The following is a 14,571-nucleotide window of genomic DNA, read 5'->3' on the forward strand; positions in this document are numbered from 1 at the left end:
TGCCTTTTTGTGTCTGAGAGATGTTAATGGAAATATTGCAGAATTGCATAATCTAATGAGAAGCAATAACAGCTGTGAGAAGAACTAAAAATCAGCAAGACACGGGATAATATTTTTTTTTAAATGCTTGCATTTGGTCTCTTAATTATATGCTGCAAAATTCCACATTTGTTTCTTTAAAAAAAAAAAAAGTATTTCCCCCGAAGATAAAACACAAAATGCAAAGTAGAAAACAACAAAACAGCTGCAAACAAGAAAAAGAGAAAAAAGTGTACATAAAAATATAAAATTAACAGTAAACAGTACAATTCCACCCTGGTTGAATGCTGATACCTGTATCTCAAACAGATCTAATAGGTCCTCTTCCCGCTTGTTCTACAAATTGACAAATAGTTACACATTTTCTATCTATACTTATTAAATTACTATTACATTGCATTCCCTTATGCAAGATTAGGCTCGATTCTGTAATAGCTTTGTACCATATAATATCAACCTTGTTAACCCTCAAGACTCTTTTACGCTATGTATTTAAAATAGACTGATTAACATATGTGCATATACACATAACAATAATAGCTGGCAAATACAGTATGGGTGTGATTCTTTTGAATTGGAATTTCATTTTAATGTGTGCTATTGCACACGCAGAAAAGTGACAACAAATCTTATCTGGTCTGTCATGGAATCTCTGCTTTGGCTCCTCTTCATTTTTCTCAAAGGAAGATTGACAATTATCCCTACTGACATTTAAGTTTTCTCATTTTGACAGACATTGTACACTCACATCGTTACCGACATCAAGAATGTCAACGCCAAACATAAGAACAACAAAATGAACACTGTAAGTTTTTGGCTGGATCCATCAGCTTTCAAGTTGGAAAGCTCTTTCCTCAAAAATAGTGTCCCTTTTTTATTTTTATTTTTTTGGCAGATGCTTCAGAGTTTCATGTACACGATGCTGCAAGACAGCAACTCAACTGCAGCCAAGATTTCACTGGATGTGATGGTTGAGCTGTATAGAAGGAACATCTGGTAGGTTGAAAGGCACGGACAAGATTTAGGGTCCACAGCGGGCAGGAACAACGGTGACATATCAGAGAAAATAAAACACATATAGAGTTTGCCCCCGAAAATAAGATCTTTCCCCAAAATAAGCTTTACCTTGATTTTTACATGTGCGCCCAATATAAGCCCCACCCCCAAAATAAGCCCTAATAAAGACCCCCGCCCACTCCTTTGCACCTGATTGCATGAGGTGGGTCACGGCGCATAGGTTAAAAAGCTAGGGTGAGGATGGGGTGGAGCTGCTCCACATGCCCCGCACCCACTTATCAGTTGCAGCCAGGCCTCCCAGACCCCGACATCTTCCTCGTCAGCCCACTTCTTCTGTGGCCACTTGTGTATATCGCCCCCGGCCTCCGTTTCACTATCAGTGTTCAGGAAAGGCCTCTGCTGCCGAGAAAAGAGCTCCAGATTGATGCATGTCGTGTCCCCCGACCTCCATTTCTCTGTCAAAGGTGCTGTCAGAGCTCGTTTCCTGAAGGCCTCTGACAGTGAAACGGAGGCTAGGAGTCACCGCGTGCAAGTGGCCACAGAAGAAGTGGGCCAACAGCAGCTACACAGGCTCCTGCTGTGCGGGGCTTTCAATACCGTCACTGTGAGGTGAGACAGTGGAAGACATTTCCTGAAAATAAGACCTAATGCCTCTTTTGGAGGCAAAAAAAATATATATTTTCGGGATAACATGGTATTTAATTTCTCAGTCTCTGTTGTAAAGTATCCTTTTTTTTTTTTTTAAACAGGAATGATGCCCGAACTGTGAATGTCATCACGCTGGCTTGTTTTTCCAAAGTCACCAAGGTAAAATAAACATTTTGGTCCAAGTGTAGATAAATGAACTTATGCCAGTTCATTTAGTGACCGTTTAAAGTTGGGACGGCACTGAAAAAAAACAACCTTATGCCTGTTTAAGACCATTGCAGCTTTCCCATGGTCGCACGATCAAAGTTAGGTTGCTTGGCAACTGACTCATATTTATGACAGTTGCGGCGTCCTGAGATCGTGTGATCACCTTTTTCTGACGAGCCAAGTCAATGGGGAAGCCAGATTCCCTTAATCGAGTCACTAATATAACAGTTAGAATGATTCATTTAACCAGCTTGGCAAGAAAGGCCATAACACTTAGCGAAAGAAATTTTGGGCTCCATTGTCGTAAGTCGAGGTCCACGTGAACTTTTTCCCTAATTTGGGGTGGGTGGGTGGAAATAATATTTCTGACTTTGTTAGTTCAGCAGTGTATGAAATTTGTTTGCCCCAAGGTGTTGGATTTTCTAAAAGAACATCCTTTTGGCTCTCATGGCTCTGTAGATCCAAGTTGCTGGCTTGACGTTTTTCCTCGGAAAAGACGAAGACGGAAAGAAAGACAGTGATTCAGAATCGGAGGTCAGTGCACCTGGAATCCAGAATAAATAACTCAGCGACATGCCTTGGGCCTAATTCTCAAAAGATGAGAAGTGTGCACCTGGACTGTACCACTCCCACAGCTTATGTCTGGGCTGTACCACCCTAATTGAATGCCCTTCCATTAAAAGAAAGAGAAAGAGTGCAGAGAAGAGCAACAAACATGTTTAGGGGACTGGAGGCTAAAACATATAAAGAACGGTTGCTGGAACTGGGTATGTCTAGTCTGATGAAAAGAAGGACTAGGGGAGACATGATAGCAGTGTTCCAATATCTCAGGGGCTGCCCCAAAGAAGAGGGAGTCAAGCTATTCTCCAAAACACCTGAAGGGAGGACAAGAAGCAAAGGATGGAAACTAATCAAGGAGAGAAGCAACTTAGAACTAAGGAGAAATTCCCTGACAGTCAGAACAATTCATCAGTGAAACTGATTGGCTCCAGAAGTTGTAAGCGATCCGACACTGGAAGTTTTTAAGAAGAGATTGGATAACCAATCTCTTCTTAAAAGTCTGAAGTGGTGTAGGGTTTCCTGCCTAAGCAGGGGGTCGACTAGAAGACCTCCAAAGTCCCTTCCAACTTTCTTATTCTAAATTCAAAAGCTGAGTAAATATCCACGGACAATGTCGGATGCGAAGGATTCTATGGTCATTTTGTCTCTGAATTTTTATTTAACTCGTTGTTGCCAAAGTGTCTTTATTTTCAATTCCACAACCATTTGACTATGCATTGCCAACAAGATGTAGCAAAATTTGTAGAGGAAGTTGTACAAAATTTCCGTATGTCTATATATCCTGGGCTGGGATTGGCAACCTTAAACACTCTAAAGAGTGGTCCTAACCGGAAGCCCCACGATCAATTCTGGAGCCAACCGGAAGTCCAGTTCCCCCACCATAGAGTGTCCTAGTGCGGCGTCCTTTTTCCTCTACCTGTCCTAACTGAAAGCCCTATCAATTGTGGAGCTGACCAGAAAACCCACCCCTTGCCATAGAGCCGTGATGCTGAACCTAGGGCACGCGTGCCACAGGTGGCACGCAGAGCCATTTGTGCGGGCACGCGAGCCCAGCCAAACTTACCTGTACTGCACATGCGTGCGCCTGCCAGCTGGTTTTTGGCCTGTTTGAGGCCTTTTTCGGCCTCCCAGAGACTCGAGGGAAGCCTCTGCAGCCTTTGGAGGCCGAAAAACGGGCCCGTTTCCTCACTTTCGGTACTTCCAGTTTCGTCACTTCCGGTATTTGGAGTCTGAAAAACGGGCCCATTTTTTGGCCGTTCAAGGCTGCAGTGGCTTACCTTGGGACTCTGGGAGTCCGAAAAAGGCTTCAAACAGGCCAAAAATCAGCTGGGAGGTGCATGCAGTGCAGGTAAGGGGGTGGCAAGGAGGGTACTGTGCGCACATGCGCAGGGGGTGCGGGGCACATTGCATTGTGGGTGCCAGCATGCGTGCTCACTTGCACTTTCAGAGCACCACAACAAAAAGGTTTGCCATCACTGCCATAGACTCCTGGCACGCTGTGCTTCTCCCCTTCACACACACACCCCCAAACTGGAAGCTCCTTTCAAAATTGTGGCGCTGACCGGTGACAGGGAACCGCAGCAGAGGGATGAAAGACTCCTGACCTAGGGAATAGAATTTGATAAAGAGTGGTATTTTGCATTTTCCTTATGCAAAGCTTTACTGACTTCAATTTCTCTTTTATAAAATATTCTTCAAGGATGATGGTCCTTCAGCAAGAGACTTAATGGTACGATACGCCACGGGAAAGAAAACGACGAAGAACAAGAAGAAACTAGAGAAAGCTATGCGCGTTTTAAAAGTGAGTAATGTGTGGTTTGGTAGACCTGCTCAGCCAAGGAGATCTAGATCTATCCTGCAACCTGTTCTCGATGCCTCTCCTAATATCCCTGATGGGAGTGGAGCTTGTAGTCAGTCATCTAACCAGCCTGATTTTGAATTTTTTGGGGAGTGGTCATTAAGTGAACTGATAGGTTGTGGTGGGTGTGATTTTGCCAAAAAAAAAAAAACAAAAAAAAACCAGGTTTTTTTTTCAAAACCATAGCAAAACACAGTTATGTGGCTGTGGGACTGGGCAAATGGCCATAAATGCCACCCAGTTACTGAATACTCATAGTGGGTTACATACTGCCAGCAGTTCCCACCGGCTCAGGGTTGACTCAGCCTTCCATGATTCCGAGGCCAGTAAAATGAGGAGCTAGATTGTTGGGGGCAACATGCTGGCTCTGTAAACTGCTTAGTGAGGACAGTAAAGCACTGTAAAGCAGTATATAAGTCTAAGTGCTATTGCTATTGCATCTTGATTTCAGCGTATTTGTGGAAGATCTTGTGTGAACTGAATAGATTAACAATCTGGAAAATGGCCACAATACACAGGATGTTCCTATTGGACTTCACTTTGCATGGCCCCCAAATAGATTTTAAGCTAAGACATGGAAGTTCAACAGGTCTAGAGGAAGCATTTCCCAGTAGCCAGATATTGCAGGCTGATTCTTTCCATCTGTATCACTTTTCCCAGGAGGAAGTTAATTCAGAGAGGCTAATGAAATGTAATTATTGATCCCATTCTTTACTGAACACGTCTGTTCCTTTCTTCGCCAGAAACACAAGAAAAAGAAGAAACCAGAAGTGTTCAACTTTTCAGCAATCCATTTGATCCATGATCCCCAAGGCAAGTTCATTGGGTTTGAAATAAATCATTGCAAGGAGGAGCTTCTGACTTACCTTATTGTCTTTTGGAAGCTGAGTGGAGTCAATCCTGATTAGAGTTTAGATGGGAAAGGCATGGTCTTCAGTTGCAGATTCTTCCTATACCTTGATACTCAGGTATCTTCAAGTCACACCATACAAAACCAGCTTCAGGAATATTCAATCACCTCCTCTTCCACTACTTAACACTGTCTCTTTTGGGGTATTTTCTGGAATAGGAATGGAATTAGAATTAGAGTGGAGTGGAGTGGAGTGAAATGAAATGGAAAAGAAAAAAGAAAGAAAAGAAAATATGGAATGGAATGGAACAAACAGAACAGAAAATATGGAATTGGAATGGAATTCTGTATTAGCCAAGTATGATTGGACACAGAAGGAATTTGTCTCTGGTGCATAAGCTCTCGGTGTACATACAAGCAATAAGTGATAAATCATGATCATAAGTCATCATAAAAATACATCATAAATCATAAGATACAACACTTAGTGATAGGATACTAAATAATCTACATAAATCATGATAGGATACTAAATGAATGAATGAATTCTTTATTGGCTAAGTGTGATTAAACACAAGGAATTTTTCTTGGTGCATATGCTGTCAGTGTGCATAAAAAGAAAAGATACATAGATAAAACAATATAAATTGTAAGATACAAGCAACCAAGTTATAGTCAGAAGAAGGTAAGGAGATAGGTAATAGGAAAGATGAGAAGAATAATAGCAATACAACCTTACCAGATAGTTTGACAGTGTTGTGGGAATTAGTTGTTAAACACACCTACATCATTGTGTTTTAATCGGGCACAAAACTTCTCGGCATCCGTGTAACACTGAGCCCAGTTTGTCACACAGGAAAAAAACAATCTTTAATTTCGAGCCCATCAGGTCAGCTCACCCTGCTAGATGTTTTCTGTGATCTTCATCAATGTTTTGTTGTTTTCAGACTTTGCAGAGAAACTGTTAAAGAATCTGGAATCCTCAAAGGAGAGGTTTGAAGTGAAGATGATGCTGATGGATCTAATTTCTAGGCTGGTTGCGATTCATGAGGTAAAGTTAATATTCTGAATTATATTTCTTTTCTTTTTGAATTATTTTTTTTCCTTTTAAAAACATCTCTTTAGGTGAACAATGTGGTTCCAGGTTTTCACATTTCAATACAAACGTGACCATAATTACATACCAGCTTTCATATCCAAATTCATATTGCATTATTACTTATCCCATTTTTCTTTAAATATTTTCATGCATTACTAAACAGTATTGTCTTATTTTATATAATTTCATATCATATTGTAGCTTATTTCATTTTTCTTTAAGTATTCTGTCTTATTTAACAATATTAACCATATCATATCCAAAATCATATCGTATTATTATCACATTTTTCTTTAAATATTCTCATGCATTACTTAACAATATTGTCTTATTTTATATAATTTCATTTCATATTGCAGCTTATTTCATTTTTCTTTATTCTCTTATCTTATTTAACAATATTAACCATATTCTTATTCAATTTCTGTAATAATTATACACATTTTCTTATATCCGTCACATTTGCAATTTTTTCCGCACACAATTATTCCATTCAAAAGTTTTTCCCTTTTTATTATCAATTCGAGTTTGAATTATATATCTGTCTATCTCTTCCATCCCTTTGTTTTATTTTTGGGTGGTCTGGGGCAGAAAAGTAAAATGTGCTTCCAAATATTGTGGCCACTGATAAAGAATACAGCTAACCTATGACTTACGACCACAATGGAACCCTAAATTACTGTTACTAAGGGAGACAGTTGCTAAGGGAGTTTTGCCCCATTTTATGACCTTTCTTGCCACAGTTGTTAAGTGAATCACCGTAGTTGTTAAATTAGTAACATGGTTGTTAAGTGAATTTGGCTTCCCCGTTGACTTTGCTTGTGAGAAGGTCACAAATGCGGATCACATGACACTTCAACCGTCATAAATATGAACCAGTTGCCAAGCAGCCAGATTTTGATCATGTGACCATGGAGATGCTGCAACAGTCATAAGTGTGAAAAACGGTCGTAAGTCACTCTTTTCAGGGTTGTTGTAACTTCAAGCATTAAATGAATGGTTCTAAGTTGAGGACTACCTATATTTAGGAACACATATCCTACCTCTAGCTCAAATTCTGATTTTTTTTAGAGGCCAAGCATTCAGTGCCACAAATCACTGTGTTAATTGTTTTTCTGCATGTTAACAATTCTTGCCTTCAGCAATCCTCAAAATGAAGCTAATTTGTAATCATGTTTTTAAAACTTGCATGTTGCCCAGTTCTCAATAACTCGGTGGCTTCCAAGAAACAGTTACAATAAAATCAATGAATGACAAAAGATGGCAAGCACCACAAATCGAGGAGGTCTCATTCCCTTGCTAGAGATCTGGGTTAAGAGTTAGGGTCTTCACAGCTACATCAGAGCAAAGTGGGGCCCATCTGGATCTCAACATACGGTGAGAATTGCTGATGGTCTGTAAAACGTTTACATGGCTTGATAGTAAATGCCACCTTAACATGCGTAGTTTCAGCTTTTGGGATCAGAAGAATTACTGTATTTTTCATAAGACGCACTCCCCCCCCCCAAAAAAGTGGGTGGAAATATCTGTGCATCTTATAGAGCGAATATGGGCCCATTTTTGGTCCCCCAAACCTTCTGCACGTCCCATTTTTTGCATCTTGTAGTCCGGTGAGTCTTATAGTCCGAAAAATACAGTATATGAACACCGTTGTGATACAGTAGTGAAAGTATTAGAATAGCAGAGTTGGAAGAGACTTGGAGGTCATCTAGTCCAACCCCCCTGTTCAAGCAGGAGACCTTATACCATTTCAGATAAACGACTGTCCAATCTCTTCTTAAAAACCTCCAGTGATGGAGCACCCACAACTTCTGGTGGCAAGTTGTTCCATGGGTTAATTGTTGTAACTTAGGAAGTGGTGGGTTGGATTCTTTTTTTTTTTTTGCAACGTTTTCATAGTAGTGTACATTTCTATTAGAGTCAATTAAAGTCATTTGTTACAAGTAAATATATAACTTATTTCTTAAATCGTTACTTTTTGTTATGTTATCATTACAGTTATAATACAATTATTTAATTATATTACTTTACATAATATACATAGCTATATATACATTTATCCTTATTTCCATTTTCCCTTGTTGTTTGTTTCATCAGTTTCACTCGACATCTTTACTTCCTTTTTATACAACCATTTGTACCATATATTCCAAGTTGTAAAAAACTCCCCCTCTTCCTTGTTTTTTAGTAACATGGTTAGTCTAACCATTTCTGCACATTGGTGGATTTTATTAGTTATTGCCAGGTCCATGGGTATCATTGTTGATTTCCAGTTTTGGGCAAAGATTATCCTTGCCACTGTAATGATATGTGATTTTTTGCTCCATGTCGGTTGTGTCATTCCAAGTAGAAAGGTCTCTGGGTTGAATTTAATCTTTAAATTTAAATTTTAAATTTAGTTTAGTGGGTTGGATTCTAAGCTACAACTGTCTGCTGGGGACAGTTGGAATTGTAGTTAGTATATCTGGAGGTTGGCAGGTTAGATTTAACTTCTAATGATGTTCCAGATGTGTTTCGCTTTGGCTTTGCTGCAAAGTTAGCTTAGTAATGGGTGGGATTTTATTTATTTTTTTAACTCAGTCCCATTTCATTCATAGCTGACCTCTTGACAATTCTGTTACGTTTCCGTAGCTTTTCCTCTTCAACTTTTATCCTTTCATACAACGATTTCTGCAACCCCATCAAAGAGGTAAGTGGTATCAATTCAATATATCCTTCCCAATGTCATTTCACTTTGTGGTTTTCCCCGTTGCAAGAAGCAAGGAGATTCTTGTTTACTCTGCTTTGTGTTTCTTCTTGCTAAGGCCTGCCCGGTTTTAATTTTAGCCCATCCTGGACCTTTCTGATCTTTTAAAAACTCAGAGCAAGAAAGCAAATTACTCAGGTCCAAAGAAAAGCGTAAAAGGTGGATTTTTCTGTGTTCCTACAGAAATGAATTCTATGCTAGCAGAAAAATATTGCTCAGTTTTATGAGCAGTGAAAAAAATTCCTCTCTTCTTATTCCAGGAGCTTCCTGGAAAAGTGAGCCTTTTTCTACCTGCTGCTTTCTCCAACAAATTTTATTTTATTTTGGCAACAATACCCTTGATTTTGAAAGAAGATAAAGGCGGACTTGTTCATTTGCCAATAAAAAAATCTGAATTGCATAGTATTAAAAACAGTTATTATTTAACTTTTTTGGGAAGTCAGACTACTGGAAAATGGCAAGTCACTTTTCAGGCCCAAAGCTTCAGTTTATTTTGATTTATTTATCAAATTTAGGCTCTGTTATCTCCCTTTCCAAGGGGGACTGGGTGTTTGACAGAATCTTCAAGACATTTTTTCAACCTTTGAAACCTCTTCAATCTTCAGTGTTTTCAAGTCGTGTGGAGAAAAATATTATTAAATGTGGAGAATCGGTGCCAGTTGTTGCCCACAGTCCTAAACAAGATGATAAACTTAATGATTTTATTTTGCCCTTAATGATTTTAATGATAAACTTAATGATTTTATTTTGTTTGAGGAACTTGTTAGGAATATAAGTCACCTAACAGGTATTTGGGTTAGAAATATATAAACCAGGATAAACATTTTAGTACTGTGTCTTTAAGAGATTGCAAAAACTGCAATTGGGTGTGGTTTTTCAAACGGCCATAAGATGGAGCCAGAAACCTGGATTGTTTCAGTCTTAGTCTCAGAAGAGAGTGTGTCTGAGTGAGTATCTCTGTTTCCTTCTGTTGGAAAGTATTGCCGTTGCTCCATTTCTTCTAATTGACTGATATTACTGGATTTAATGTAAGTCTGATACCGAACTGTTTTTGACACTGGACTTTGATATTTGGATTATCCCTGGATTGAAAAACTGACTGATTTTACCTGTGAATGACTTTTGGACTGATTATTTTGGACTTTGCTTAAACCTTTCTGGAAGTAAAAACCTACATTTACTGTACAGTGTATCTGTGTGCTCTGTGTATATTATTCCAACACTACTCTCTATACGTCTCCCTGTATGCGCTCATTCTCCTAATGGGGAATTACCTCAACAGAACTCATGCACCTCTTGGTCCATCATTAAAACTATCCTTTTCTTGTTGCAGAAGTTACCAAGATTCTCCTATTTGCTGCACAAGCATCTCACCAGCTTGTCCCACCAGAGGTGAGTTTTTTTCACAGCTCATGTTAAGCCAAATACCACTAGGAAGAAGTAGACCTCTTAGTTTAGTTTAATTTAGTTTACTTTATTGTCTTTGCACCTCGTACAACAACATGAACTGCCATCTTCAGTGTGGATGATACATTAAAAAATAAAACAAAAACATACATCCTTCACATTCTATGCAATTGAATTGAAAGCCCGTGATATTGCATTAATATTGCACTATGCAGTAGAATTCAGTAGAGTTACTGCTCTGGGATAGAAGCTGTTCTTCAGCCTACTTGTCCTTGTATTTGCATTAACAGACAGATACAATCAAGATCACGTGAGGTACTAATATCACTCTATAAAGCCTTAGTAAGACCACACCTGGAGTACTGCATCCAGTTTTGGTCACCATACTATAAAAAAGATGTTGAGACTCTAGAAAAAGTGCAAAGTGTCAGGATTCTGGCACTTATCCCCATTTAAATCATGAGTCCCGAGCCAAACTTCCAAAACTTAAAAAGGATTTATTGGGAATTAAACTGTCCGGCATTGCCGGGTATAGCCGACTCTGAGTCACATCATTCATTGTCACCCTTGACCCAGGTTTCCCCCCATCTCCTGGGTGTATCATAATTCATATTCTCCAATGGGACACATCCATAGCCAAGAGTCATCAATCATACTCTCCAGTTAGAATTTTGCGCAGCAGAAACTTCAGTCACCTAGTTACTATCTTTGAAAACATTTATGGACTGCAGTTTCGGTTGCAAGCTGTTGCACTGCTCTCCCCTCGCTTTCTGTTGGCAACTTTAAAAGACCATAGAATTGTTTTTATGAGTTGAGACAGAGAAGAGCACCCAGGATGGTCAGGGGACTGGAGGCTAAAACATATGATAAACAGTTGCAAGAACTGGGCATGGCTAGTCTAGGGAAGAGAAGGACCAGGGGAGACATGATAGCAGTCTGCCAATATCTCAGGGGCTGCCACAGAGAGGAGGGGGTCAAACTATTTTCCAAAGCACCCAAAGGCCAGACAAGGAATAATGGATGGAAACTGAACAAAGAGAGATTCAACCTAGAAATTAGGAGAAATTTCCTGACAGAACAATCAACCGATGGAATGGCTTGCCTTTGGAAGTTGTAGGAGCTTTGTCCCTGGAAGCTTTCAAGAAGAGATTGGACTGCCCTCTGCCGAAAATGGTGTAGGGTTTCCTGCTTGGGCGGGGGTTGGACTAGATGACCTATAAGGTCCTTTCTGTTAATCTGAAGACCTGGATAGAATGGAAAGTAGAACCTGTGCAAATTGACTCAGTGGTGTAATTAGAGAGCTAGTTTGGTATAGTGATTAAGATGCTGACTTATAAACCAGATGAGTTCTAGAGCCACCTTTGGCATGAAAGCCAGCTGGGTGACTTTGGACCAATCTTTTGCCCAGTTTAAACCCCTGGGCTTACCGAAATGTTCTGTGCAATTCAGGCATCGTCATGCCAGCACATCTTGATGTAATTAAACTCCATTCCTTACTTTTTAAAGAAGTGGGAGGAAGGGAGGAATCTCCCATACTAAGTCTTTGGCATGATTTTTTTCCTTCTTCTTTTCAACAGACGATACAGCCAGTCATCATGACGATAGCCAACAACTTTGTGACGGACAAAAACTCCGGGGAAGTCATGACCGTTGGGTAAGCATTCAAAGCTTGGGACCAGGCCGTAAACTTTGATGCAACATCTAAGGAGGAGATAAAGCAGCTTTGGAAAATTCAGTACAGGTAGTTCTCGACTTATAACCACAATGTTGCTCAGAACTTCGACCGTAAGTTATTGTGGTCACGTGTTGAATTCCCCATTTGGCTGGACTCTTATTTGTGATGGTTGTTTAATGGGCCACGGGTTGTGAAGAGAATCGCATATCTGTTAAGTGAATCATACGGTCATAAGACTGTGGCGCAGTGGTTAGAGTGCAGTATTGCAAGCTCCTTCTGCAGCCAGCTGCCTACAACTTGGCAGTTCAAATCCCACCAGGCTGAAGGTTGACTCAGCCTTCCATCCTTCCGAGGTGGGTAAAATGAGGACCCAGATTGTTGGGGGGGCAATAGGCTGACTCTGTAAACCGCTTAGAGAGGGCTGTAAAGCACTGTAAAGCGGTATATAAGCCTAAGTGCTATGAGTCAGCTTATCTAATGGATGTTTTTTGCTGGAAAATGGCAAACAAAAATAAAATGGCAAAACACAATCACTCAAATCCTTCAACTAATTCTAAAGGCCAGCCAGTTACCAAGATGCTGAAATAACCATCATTTGCCCAAGAGGGTGATGCAGCAGTTGTAACTTTGAATTGTAAGTCACTTTTTTCGACTCCCATCGTAACTTTGAATGGTCGTTAAGCGACCAGTTGTAAGTCAAGGACTACTGTCCTGGATTACAGGTAGTCCTCGACTTACAACCACAATTGAGCCCAAAATTTCTGTTGTTAAGTGAGACGTTTGTTAAAGTGACTATCCCCCCTTTTTTTCTGACCTTCCTTGCCACAGTTGTTTAGTGAATCGCTGCAGTTCATAAGTTAGTAACCTGGTTGTTAAGTGAATCTGACTTCCCCCTTTGACTTTGCTTTGTCAGAAGGCCGCAAAAGGGGGATCATGTGACCCTGGGTCATAAATATGAGTCAGTTGCCAGGCATCTGAATTTTGATCAAGTGATCATGGAGACCGGTTGAGAACTGTTGCAGGATTTGGTTATGGCCAGTCCAGAGAAAAGAAGGACAAGGGGTGAATTGATAACAGTATTCCAGTATTTGAGGGGCTGCCACAAAGAAGAGGGGGGTCAACTTATTTTCCAAAGCACCAGAAGGCAAGACAAGAAACGATGGATAGCGCGCATGCGCGTGCCGGCACCCACAATGCAATGCGCCCTGCCGCCGCCCCCCCCGCGCGCATGCGTGCGCAACACCCCCTCCCTTACCTGCACTACGCATGCACGTGCCTCTAGCTGATTTTCAGCCCGTTTGAGGCCTTTTTTTGACCTCCCCGAGGCTCGAGGGAAGCTTCTGCAGCCTTTGGAGGCCGAAAAACGGGCCCGTTTCATCACTTCCGGTATTTCCGTAAATACCGGAAGTGATGAAATGGGCCCGTTTTTCGGCCTCCAAAGGCTGCAGAGGCTTCCTTCAAGCCCCCAGGAGGGCGAAAAGAGCCTCCCCTGGGCTCCAGCGGACCTCTGGAGGCTGAAAACGGGCACTTCCAGTATTTCCAGAAGGCCCGTTTTTCGGCCTCCCAAGGCTGCAGAGGCTTCCCTTGAGCCTCAGGGAGGCTGCAAAAGGCCTTAAATGGGCCGAAACTCAGCTGGGAGGCATGTGCATGCGCAGTGCAGGTAAGTTTGGCTGGGGCTCACGTGCCTGCACAAATGGCTCTGCATGCCACCTGTGGCACGCGTGCCATTGGATCGCCATCACGGGTATAGGATCTCCTGCTTGAGCAAGGGGTTGGACTAGAAGACCTCCAAGGTCCCATCCAGTTCTATTCTGAGTCGATATAAGAGAGGGAGGGAGGGAGAGAAAGCGTATCTCATTCCAAAAATGGTTGTATTTTCCAACTTTTTAGGATCAATGCTATTAAAGAGATATCTGCTCGGTGCCCACTGGCCATGACAGAAGATTTGCTTCAAGACCTGGTGCAATACAGATCTCATAAAAACAAGAGTGAGTCATTATTGTTGTGTGTACAAAATTAATGACCTCTGTAGTCTCATATTTTCCTCCTGAGGGACCTTGTTTACTTGTTTCAGATACTAGGTAGCTTTGCAGAGCTCATTTGTTACTAATTTCAAGTGAGTGTTGTCTTTTAATTGGCTTTTTAATTTTATTTCCAACATTTCTTCAGAGCTTCACTTCAGAGCCAGCTTGTAGGGAAGATGGGAGGTGTAAAAAATTAAAGAATAAGAAACGGAAACAGTGGGAAGGCATCAGGAGGAATAAAAGCCAAAGGCCTATTTTATATATATTTCTGAAGTTCACTTTGCAAGTCATGCTCAGCGTTATGAATTGTTCTTCACAGATGTAGTGATGTCAGCAAAGACACTCATCCACCTGTTCCAGTCACTGAATCCACAAATGTTGCAGAAAAAATTCCGGGTAAATAATAATTTCATTTTCACGTCAAAGAATGAATGGCTCAC

The 14,571-nt window shown here is 40.8% G+C and overlaps 1 protein-coding gene across 1 annotated transcript in view; it reads left to right on the plus strand.

Annotated features, from left to right (window-relative positions):
• Window positions 1–14,571, plus strand: part of SDAD1 (SDA1 domain containing 1) — a 33,637-nt gene that overhangs the window by 6,807 nt on the left and 12,259 nt on the right. The window contains exons 5-16 of the mRNA XM_026676468.2: window positions 773–844; window positions 935–1,035; window positions 1,806–1,863; window positions 2,371–2,445; window positions 4,172–4,273; window positions 5,074–5,143; window positions 6,128–6,231; window positions 8,911–8,968; window positions 10,359–10,417; window positions 12,010–12,086; window positions 13,998–14,095; window positions 14,451–14,527. Of these exons, the coding sequence (XP_026532253.2) occupies window positions 773–844; window positions 935–1,035; window positions 1,806–1,863; window positions 2,371–2,445; window positions 4,172–4,273; window positions 5,074–5,143; window positions 6,128–6,231; window positions 8,911–8,968; window positions 10,359–10,417; window positions 12,010–12,086; window positions 13,998–14,095; window positions 14,451–14,527 (951 nt within the window). The remainder of the gene's footprint in view (window positions 1–772; window positions 845–934; window positions 1,036–1,805; window positions 1,864–2,370; window positions 2,446–4,171; window positions 4,274–5,073; window positions 5,144–6,127; window positions 6,232–8,910; window positions 8,969–10,358; window positions 10,418–12,009; window positions 12,087–13,997; window positions 14,096–14,450; window positions 14,528–14,571) is intronic.

The sequence above is a fragment of the Notechis scutatus genome, chromosome 4 (genome assembly GCF_049901735.1).
Source record: "Notechis scutatus isolate UNSWTSFEM ecotype Mainland chromosome 4, rNotScu1.2, whole genome shotgun sequence".
Taxonomy (NCBI): domain Eukaryota; kingdom Metazoa; phylum Chordata; class Lepidosauria; order Squamata; family Elapidae; genus Notechis; species Notechis scutatus.